Genomic DNA, 10622 nt, shown 5'->3' on the forward strand with positions numbered 1-10622 from the left:
ATATCAAAAAAGTACTCCAGAGTGTTGTTCAGCATGGGGGTGAGTAGAAAATGAAGGCTAATCATGTTTTGGGTGTACTATTCCTTTAAAGCAATTAAAACAGACTGTTCTACTTTCCAAATATGAAACCCTCAAACTTTTTCCAGATGTTTTCCTCTTGTGCATTAAACCACCGAACATTTATTCATCTGTTGGTTCTGTTTGCGTCCTGTTTTCTGCAGGCTGGGATGTCCTCCCAAGATGAAGACTCATCGGCTGCCCTGTCTGCTGTCCTGTCCTCTGCATGGGCGGCTGCTTTGTCTGCTGCAGTTGCAGTTGCCACGTCAGTGGACGCCAAAGCTGATCTGGGCAAACTGTTGGATGAGTGGGAAGAGACAAGGCATGCTACCACAGAGCAGCTGGTGTCCACCTTAACCAAGTCAGAGCTCCTCCTCCTGTTTATCTGTAGCTTTTTCAGGTAGTATTTGCATCTCATCTATATTTCTCCTTTTTTATTTTTATTTTGTTTTAACAATTTTACAGAATATCTGAGCTGATCGAAAAGGAGACAGAAGAATTTTACAAATCTGATCCTGACCCCTTTGATGATCGTCATCCAGGTGCGTCCACTTTCTCAAGCTGTGTGCTTTGCTGACAGGTTTTGTTTAATCTTCAGTAGACGTGAAAAACATAATTAGACACTCATGTTTATTCTTACACACACTTTTGACCTGTAGCTGACTCTTTGGCTTGTGTGTAATTTTGCAGAAAGAGCTCACCCAAACTGTATGCTGGGTCAGCTGCTGAGGATGATCTTTATAAATGATGAATTCACTAATGAGGTAACCCTAACCGTTTACTTGTTGTAGTTATTATGTTCATACAATCCTTAGTAAGGCAAAAATGTGTGTTCATTTTGCACATGTCCATGAATAAGAATATCTACATTTTATTTTAAATACAACACATATTTATAGTTAGAAGCTAAAAATAAGATTGCAGGCCTCTTGTCTTTAAAGCTGTTATTTAGGAATACTACTATTAGTTAGTGTTTTTATAAGTTCTGTCATTTGTTTTGCAGCTTTTGGACACGTATATCATGACCAGTCGAGACGTTGCCCTTAACACAGCAGCCTGTCGCCTCTTTCTGAACATTGGCCCAGGCCTGGATACCGTTGTTGTCTTTGAAGAGAAGGTATTTTTTAATTAAGGTTATTAAATCACACATTGCTAAACAGAATTGTGATAAGAATTTCACTTATGATACCATGAAATTAAAGTATTATAAACAATATTATAAACTTCTCCTTGCCTGCCTTTACTGCTATAAACATCATTAAGTGGTTCTGTTACTCAATGAGTTTTGTAATTTCAGACAGGCAATTTTAAATTACAACCATGATGCAAACTTCAGCATATTTTACCTCTGAGATATTTTTCTTGCTTGATGATCTTGGAATGTGATTGGATGCGTTGGGTTTTCCTTTACAAAAATAAAAAAGTTTTGGCCTGAAACAATCCACAATATGGACCCGATCTTCAAAGAATCTGAATATAGAGTGCTAAATTGTTTGGGCAAAAAAAAAAGGCTGAGAGTAACTAAATGAGATAGAGATGAAGGATAATGATTTTAAAAAATGACAGTAAAAACGATAAAAGTTATTCATATTGTAATTTAGATTTCTCAAAGTTCTGCATAAAGGAGCTCAGAGTTTATTATAAGATTTAAATGGATACTTGAAGAAAACCTAGAAAGAATAAGACTGGAAGGAACTGCCATAAACAAATAACCAGAAATATGGAAGATTGTTTCATGTCTTCCACAGTTGAAAGTTTTGAATAAAAAAGGTTCTTTAAATTCCTGTCTTCAGTAGTACAGTTAAAACCAGAAACAGAAAGGAAATGAGTTACTGGATTCCTCTTGGCTTTGGCTCCAAACACCATCACCTCTGTTGTATCAGTAATGAGTAATAAAGATTATTAGAAATTCAAGATTTGTTTTGTGAAAGACGGAATACCATACTGGGAGGAGAGAGAGTTACAAATGGAAAGAAGTGAAAAAAGGCATTGAATATACAGATAACCTGACTAAGTGTTAACATGTAATAATAGTTGTCTAAGAATGGAGCCTTGTGGAACGCCACAGAACTAATAAACACAGAACCCATCTGTTTTCTCATCGGATGAGAAAAAAGATGAGTAATAATAATTCCAGAATTATTGCTGGAAAAACAAGTTCTGTCATGCAGATACGACTGAAACCAACAGTGTCTCTGACACCTAACCAGTTATTAGGTTGGCTTAAAAGAATATTTGGTGAGATGTCAAACGCAGCCACGAGATCCACCGACACCAGGATGGTAAAACATCTGAGTTCGTCCTGATGTCATCCACAGCTTTTATTAAAGCAGTTTCAGTACTGTGGTGATGTCAAAACCCTGAAATGTTTTAAGATCAGTTAAAACTTAAGAGGAAACCTTTATCTATAGAATTAATATGAAAAATATAATCAAGAAAACTTTCTTTAATGTAAAAAAAAAGTTTAAAATATTTTAAAATATTTAAATGACTTCCCAATTGGATAAATCCATTTTTAAAAACCTGTAGTTCATTAAATGTTAAACTAAAAATTACAAACATCCTTAAGAAACTTTGTTTATAAAACATCTAAGAGGAGGAAGATTTTATAAGTTTATTAATAAGTAAAACTTAGATAAGAGTTGAAATGAATTGAACAAGTGATTTATCTCATCATACTGAGTAGTAGAAGCAGATGGCACAATGCTAATATCAGAAACTCTATAACTAATGATTGAAATAACACATCTTTCAGTAGAAATTGTATTTGAGGTTTCAGATTTTGGGGAATGCATGGGGATTTAAAGCATAATAATATGTTAAAATAGGAGGAAAATGTTTTGATTTAATAAGTTATCTGCTTTTTGCTGTGTGGATAAAAGGAAGGCTTGTTGGCGAAGATATTCAGTTGGGCCCGCGAAGCTGAGCGACCTCTTTGCGTCTACGCCACGGGCCTGCTGGCCAGAGCCATGAGCAACCAGGAGTTGGCAACTAACCACAGAGAGGAGAACGCTAAACTGGTGGGTTTCATACACATCGACAGTGGAGGCAGCAGTCCAGGAAAAGGCTAAATTTGGGTTTAACTGCAACCATACAGTAGTATTGAAGATGTTTAGTGATTACATGTGAGAAAGGCTCACTGTAAATCTTTAAGCTGTTAAAAATGTTTGTAGAAACCCTCCGTCCTTTAAAAAGTATATGTTTGACCCATTTTGATTCAAAAAGTGTATTTTTTCTGTCACATTAACTTTGCTGTGCACATCTAGGTATCCATGATGATCAAACGTCTACATGAGCTGCAATCTGCAGAGCTCACCAGTCCCTTTAGTCCCACCCACACCGCCCAGAACCTACCTCCAGACTCTCAGGATGAAGCCGCCCACACCTCAGTTGTCACAAAAAAACGGCGAATCCAGACTGAAGAGGAAGATGGCTCAGAAGACAAGGAGGGAAAGGAGAATAATGGGGAGAGTAGTAGGTCAATGTCAAAGGTCAAATCTCCTGCCCAGAGAAACGGTGGCCGCTCCTCCTCCTCTCGCCTTCTCCCAAACTTTGTGTATCAAGCGAGCCCGCATCCTGCTTCAAAAGAGAAGGAAGAAACTCAGGGAGGAGAAGAAGAAGGAAGAGGGAAGAAACTAAATGAGAATGGAAGGAAGGCTAAACAGAAGCAGGACTGCACCACCTCCATCAGTGGGGCTGAGGAGGAGGGAGAGAAGGCGGATACCAGCCAGCAGCCCAGCAGCAGCTCCTCCTGGGCTGAGATGAGCCCCATTCTGATTGGCTCCGACTACAGACTGTCGCCGTTGAGTCCAGCCATGGAGCAGAGGCTCATCCTGCAGTATTTGACACCGCTTGGAGATTACCAAGAGGTAAGAGTGCTAAATGGTAATGTTTGCCCCTCAAACAACAGATCAGGGGAAAAACTTTAAGAAATGCATTATTGCACATTTGGAATAATTATATTAAGCACCCATTTGAAAAAAATGGTAATTCTACTTTACTAACAAAGAGCAGAGAAAATATTTTGATTTTTTTCTTTTTTTTTCCTTCTCCAAGCAAAGTCGTAGGCATAAGGCAAACTAGCAACATGAACACATTTTTCTTGCAAAGAGAATTCAAGAAAACTGAGTTTTTATATCAAACAAGATATACTTACAAATTCTCACAGTTTTAGTGGTTTATGTCTCTGACTTGAATGCAGAAATCCATGATTTTAAGCCTGGTTGTATCAGGAAGGGATCCGATGTGAGTCTGCCTTCGTGGACGGGGCCACCTGTGGAGCTAGTTAGCAGTTGCCTTTTCTCTTTTACTTCCTGTTAAAAGGGAGTTTTTCCTCTCCACTGTCACTGCATGCATCCTCAGTATGAGGGATTCCTTAAGAGTCAATGACAAAGTGCAAGAAAAAAATTGTCTCAGCAGGCTCATCCAGGAGGAACATATCTTGCAAGTTAACACAATCCAATAGTACCGGTATACAGTATAAAATTGACAGAAAGTAGCACAGAATTGCTTCTTATAGGAACTTGTGGTTGTCTGGCTCTTTTACTTTGATACCACTGAAAAAATCCCCTGAAAACATTTGCGCTCAGAAGTCTTTTCTTTGGTCCAGCTGTGTTTGATTAAATATCCACAATATGTTGTTGGATATTTTCCGTTTAAAAAAAAATTCATTTATGAAATAAGTCTGTTATTTAAAAAATCTTTTTGATTTCTGCAGCTGCTGGGAGTCTTTATGAAACTGGACACTCTGTCGCTGATGATGAACTACATTGACCTCAGGAAGACCAAAAATGTTCAGCTTACTTTTGATGCTCTGCTGGTAAGAATGCTATTAAAGAAACAACAAAGATGCAGAAAATTCTGTTTTCCCTTCATAAATCAAACTGCCTACTATGTATTGTTGTCATTTAGCAGTTGTCAGTTTTATTTTCCATTATCCTTTTCCATTGGGCATATGTTAGTTTGTGTGCGTGTTATTTTTTAAAATGTTTTTTAAGGATTTTTTGAAACAAAATTCCAGATTTGCTTATTGAATTGCAGCCCTAATATTAAAAAAACATTTTTTTTAAGATAATTTGATTGAAAAAGGAGGCGAAGTATCTTTTTTACTTAGAATGGAAAAACATAACTTTGCCACCAGCGTCCTCCCCTTTAAAAAAACATCTGTGAGTAAAAGATAATTTCTTCTGTGGGTGGGGTTCTGCTCTTTGGGCTTGCACACCAATGAGGAACACATGGAGACCCAACATAGCATCTAAAAGCTTTAATTTAGCTGCAAATAAAAATATATAGTTTTGTTTTTTACATTGTTAAATAAACAACAATATGCAGATACTTCAGGAAAAAGGTGATAAGCCTTTTCTGATACATTTTTTTAACCAAAATTAAAATGCATAGATAAACAAACTAAACTAACTTTTATTTAGTTTTTTGCTACATTAAAAACTGTAAAGCTATACTTAGAGTAAGTGGACATTAATAGCTGCTTCAGTTTTTTGAAAAATTTGGAATCCTCTTGAAACTGTTTTATAAGCAGAAATCACCTTGCAGACACATTTTCTGTCACTTTTTAATTCATTAATTAACCTGATTTTGATAACTCAATCTGAACTTCTAATTGCCTTCCTCAGTAATTTTATTTTAAAAGAATCATGAGTAATTGCTTTGTTTTTCTTGTGTCTCATCAGTATCTCGCCTCACTGCTCCTTCATAAGAAGTTCTCGTCTGAGTTCACTGCTCACGGAGGAGTGCAGAAACTCCTGGAGATCCCGAGGCCCTCCATGGCAGCAACAGGCGTTTCTCTCTGCCTTTACTATCTGGCTTACAATCAGGATGCAATGGAGAGGGTACAGTGAAGACAAGCACCACTTATTTTGAATTAAAAATCTCTAAGATCCTTAGTAATTCAGTTCTTTTTTATATATGTAATCTTTGTGTTTGATTTGACTCTGTCCTACTTAATTTTTTTTGACTCTTTTATTTTTCCTGTTGGAATAAGAGCTGACTAAATCTTAACGTTTGTATTAACCGCCATCATACCTGGTCGTCTGTTGTCTGTCGCTTCTAGGTTTGCATGTTTCCAGACGGCGTGCTGTCAGACATGGTGTCATACGCGCTGTGGTTGCTGGAGTCATCCCATGCTTCGGGCATCTGCCACGCCACCATGTTTTTCTCCATTTCTTTTTCATTCAGGGCTGTGCTGCAGCTCTTCGACCAGCTGGATGGTCTCCGCAGGCTGGTCAATCTGGTTAGTACTATATTAATCTGGTTAGTACTGAATCAACCTGGTTACTACTAAATCATAAACCCTAAATCATGTCACCCTGTTGCTGCAGTAGATTCTTCCCCCTCTCAGTAAAGATGAAACTGTTCAGAAATGGCTACAAAAAATGTATTTTAAGCTAGAGAGAATTTACTTGTCTAAATCATGTTATCATATGGGAGGAAATTTTTCTTTATATATTTAGATTAAAATCAAATAATGATGATATTAATGAATAGTTTCAAAATAATATGGCCATTTGAGATCAAAAGCAACTCCAGTCATTTTTGATTGGTCGATCAGTTTGTTTTGACCATTAATGATCTTTTCTGAATTCTTAATACATTATCTTTGCCTTAAATTCCCTAAAATTATTGAATATTTCTTTTCCTAAAATTTTTATTGCTGTGGTATCTTTTTTTCTACCTATAGATCAGCACTTTGGAGATCCTGAACGCAGAGAATGCACAGAGATTAAGTGATGATCAGATCTTCTCAAGCAGACAGACAGCCAAGCACACCTGCATGGCGCTGCGCAAGTATATTTCCTCCTGATATTTAATCGAGATCCCTAATAATTTACTGATCTAGAAGTAGTAACATAAATTATGTCACAGTGTTTCAAAGTAAATCTTTATTTTTGCTATTTTTATCGTTGATGTTACATTTTCTGTCTTCTTCTTTACCAGTGTTGATGGATTTAAATATTATTTTATCATCTGTCTGCTTATTAAGGTACTTTGAAGCTCACCTGGCAGTGAAGACTGAACAGGTGAAACGCTCTTTGAACACTTCAGAAAATGGCACCATTATTCCCCATCAGCCATCTTACAAGGTACGATTACTGTTTCTGTTCTTGGTAATCATGCATTTATCATTAAATCATTAGATACTGGAGGGAACAGTAAAGAACACCATTCTGTCTTTCACTTACATTCATCTAGTTTGATGGCAGTCAGCAGATTATTATATAAACATCCCTGTTTTCAAAGCCTTAATTCAAACAAATCCAGGTAACAACTATTGAGGAAAGTACACTTTGTGTTCGGTACTTAAACATTGTGCGCAGATCGCACACAAAATGAAACCAGAGAAATCTCTGCCAGTAACAAAAGGTGAAGCTTGTCCAAGAAATGTTATTAAACAGTGTTTCTTACATTTTTGCATACTTCAGTAAATAGCAGTATGACTTTGTGGTTTGGTATTTTAAAATAACATAAACAAATATAAAAGCAGAAGTTTTACTAATGAAAAAAAGTCCAACATATTGTGGTTTTCAGAGACCTTATTACATGCTGAGATGATACACTATAGAAGATGCAAACCTCTGGTTTAGATTAACACACGGTAATGAGTCATAATGGCATATTCTTTGAAATTAACTTAAATAAAAACTTAAAGGAGAATCAGAAAAATATAATAATCTATTGATGTAAAGTTAAAGGTGTATAACAACAGCAATACATGCAAAAAACAGAAGCTTCACGATTATTCAGTTTTTTTGTACTATGTCACAATCCAAATTAAATAAACTGAAGTAATGATTGAATTTACCAGAACTCTTTATAATCCGACATGTTAACATTATTCTCTTTTTTTTCCCCCAAGGCCTATACATACACCAGAGAGCAAATCATTGAGATGATGGAGTTCCTTATTGAATGTGGACCTCCTCAGCTCCACTGGGAGCCGGTCGAAGTTTTCTACAAGTTGTCCTGTGTTCCTTTAATGCTGAAGCTCATATCAGCCGCCTGCGACTGGTCAACCTACAACGGCAGGTAATCTGACTCCCTGACAGCAATGATGTAACCAACAGATGAGTTTTAAGAACATTGGAAAATGAAATCCAGGAATTCGAATTCACTTTTATTAATATTGTATAAATATTGCAATGAAGCGACAGCGGGAGAAAAAAGTTTTGTTCTCTACCGCTCTTTATCTCATGGTGGTGTTCTCTGCAGGAGCGACACAGCTCGCTATGCTTTGGACATCATAGCCGTGCTGACAGTTGTTCCTAAAGTCCAGTTGGTGCTGGCGGGTACAGTGGAGGTTTATGATGAAAATGGATCCCTTGTTCCCACTATAGGTCTGTAAAACCTCTCTGTTTCTCTCTGAGTTTTGGAAAGAAAAGGTTTGTGGAAGTTTAAATCCCAGGATGTTTGTTCCCATCTGTGTCACATTTTTGCTGCAGGTATGAGCATCATTCTGGGAGTGGCCGAAGGTGAGGTGTTCCCTAACGATGCCGAGATTCAGAAGTCTGCCCTGCAAGTAAGCTAATATTTATGATGTTTTTCTCTTTTTTTGTTCACTAATTAAGCTGAAATGTATTGACATATAAGTGGAAGCTTGTCAGATCAGGTCATTAAAGATTTGTCCTTTAACCGTTAGCCTTGTTCAGCCTTTAAGCAAATTTGTGAAACTCCCAGTTAGGATTATTTTATTAGCACAAATTAACACATTTTTTGCATCCAATGGAAAACTAACTACACATATATATATTTTTTTCCAGGTTAGATAACTGTGTAAATGTCAGAGAAGATCAGTTTCTGCAGCTGTTCTGATTTTTTAATGCTCTTTTATTGACCCAGTTAAACTTGCTGTCTCATGTTTACCTCAGGTGATAATAAACTGTGTGTGCGCTCCAGACCAGAGCCGGAACAGCGTCGGGGCTTTCGCTGTCTCCCCCCTCAAAAAGCCTTTGCACCCCCAGCAGTCCCCGCCCATCCACAACAGGGTGCTTTCCCACATGTGGCAAGTGGTGCAGAACAATAATGGCATAAAGGTAGGCAGTTAATATATGTGCATCTAAATGCCTGCATTTGCTTTAATCACAACCTGCTTGTTTTCTTTAATTAAACGTAATAAAATGGGCGGCATTCCTTATTATACCTCTTCTACCCTGCAGGTGCTTCTGTCTCTGCTGTCCGTGAAGGTTCCTATCACAGATGCAGACCTGATCCGAGCTTTGGCCTGTAAGGCTCTGGTTGGGCTCAGTCATTGCTCTGCCATCAGGCAGATCATCAGCAAGCTGCCGCTTTTCACCAGCAGTCAGATTCAGCAGGTAACAGAAAGACCTTTAAACCAAAATGCAATTAGAATCTTTTACAACGAGCCCAAGTGTAAAAGCTGCTCCTTCAACTATTCTGAGCAGGATCTTTTATCACCATTGATGTTTGATTGATTATTTTTACAGAGCAGTGTGCACAGCTTGGTTTTATAAAAAAGCGTGTTTCATGTTTTAGCCCCTAAACAGGAAGAACAAGGCAATAGAAGGCACAGTAAAACTCAGTAGACCTCTTTCTGAAGTTTTGCGGGTATTTAACGACCTATTTATGGATAAATAGAGTACAAAACTCTACAGGAAGGAGAATGAGTTTTGAAACACAACCTTTATTAAAAAGTTGCGTTCCCAGTTTTGGTGCAGAGTTTTTCTCTTTTAAATTGCGACCAAAACTTTTTTAAAGGATTGAAGTACAGGAGTTTTCATTTAAGCTGCTGCTCTGTCATTCAGAATAATAAAGGTTCAGGAAAATCAAACTGTAAATGATGGAAAAATTAGAGAGGAGAGCATAATTTCAGCTTCAGGCCTCAGACTAAAGTCTTCATGTTTCTGTTTTTCTCCTCTCCAGCTCATGAAGGAGCCGGTGCTGCAGGACAAACGCAGCGAACACGTTCTGTTCTGTCGCTATGCCGTCAAGCTGACCGAGCGAGTGTCTGGCAAGCCCATCATCATGGGTGCTGACGTGTCACTGGCCCGCTTGCAGAAGGACAACGTGGTCGCCCAGACTCGCATCACGTTTTCTGAGAAGGAGCTCCTCATTCTGATTAGGAACCACCTTGTAGCCAAAGGACTCCATGACACAGCCAACACCCTGGTTAAGGAGGCTAATCTACCTGCAGCTCCTCTGGGTCCAAACTCCACCCTCTCATGTGTCACCCCTACCTCCTCCACCTCCAGACCTAGGACTTGTCGGTTAGCCAGCGGGATGTCAGCTCGCATCGCCGGCCATGTCGGAGCCTCTCCTCTGTCCTCAGGTCATTCTGCTCCCTCAGTTTCCCGATCCCCAGCGGCGTCTCACATGTCAGGTTCCTGGGCATCTACCTCAGCTGTTCCAACTACTCCTCCTCAGCCTGCACCCTATGGGCAGAGCTCGCATCTTTCTGGCCGGATCTTGTTTTCGCGAGAACGACAAATGGCCAGCTGCAACTCAGGGAAAAAACTTCGTGCACTGAAACAGAAGTCCGACCACGGTGCTTTTGTACAGGTCAGTTTGTGGATTTATGTAACACAGGCTAACTCTAG

The 10622-nt window shown here is 38.5% G+C and overlaps 1 protein-coding gene across 2 annotated transcripts in view; it reads left to right on the forward strand.

The window, feature by feature from the left end:
• LOC107093182 (protein VPRBP-like) overlaps positions 1–10622 on the forward strand; it is a 25271-nt gene that overhangs the window by 4618 nt on the left and 10031 nt on the right. For both annotated transcript variants that reach the window (XM_015388050.1, XM_015388052.1), the window contains exons 2-18: positions 222–418; positions 523–599; positions 748–821; positions 1061–1174; positions 2940–3077; positions 3324–3926; positions 4775–4876; positions 5745–5903; positions 6125–6304; positions 6752–6858; positions 7055–7154; positions 7928–8097; positions 8281–8405; positions 8511–8587; positions 8937–9101; positions 9225–9380; positions 9949–10584. In XM_015388050.1, the coding sequence (XP_015243536.1) occupies positions 228–418; positions 523–599; positions 748–821; positions 1061–1174; positions 2940–3077; positions 3324–3926; positions 4775–4876; positions 5745–5903; positions 6125–6304; positions 6752–6858; positions 7055–7154; positions 7928–8097; positions 8281–8405; positions 8511–8587; positions 8937–9101; positions 9225–9380; positions 9949–10584 (3174 nt within the window). In that variant the 5' untranslated portion in view covers positions 222–227. The remainder of the gene's footprint in view (positions 1–221; positions 419–522; positions 600–747; positions 822–1060; positions 1175–2939; positions 3078–3323; positions 3927–4774; positions 4877–5744; positions 5904–6124; positions 6305–6751; positions 6859–7054; positions 7155–7927; positions 8098–8280; positions 8406–8510; positions 8588–8936; positions 9102–9224; positions 9381–9948; positions 10585–10622) is intronic.

The sequence above is a fragment of the Cyprinodon variegatus genome, unplaced genomic scaffold (genome assembly GCF_000732505.1).
Source record: "Cyprinodon variegatus isolate N-32 unplaced genomic scaffold, C_variegatus-1.0 Scaffold411, whole genome shotgun sequence".
Taxonomy (NCBI): domain Eukaryota; kingdom Metazoa; phylum Chordata; class Actinopteri; order Cyprinodontiformes; family Cyprinodontidae; genus Cyprinodon; species Cyprinodon variegatus.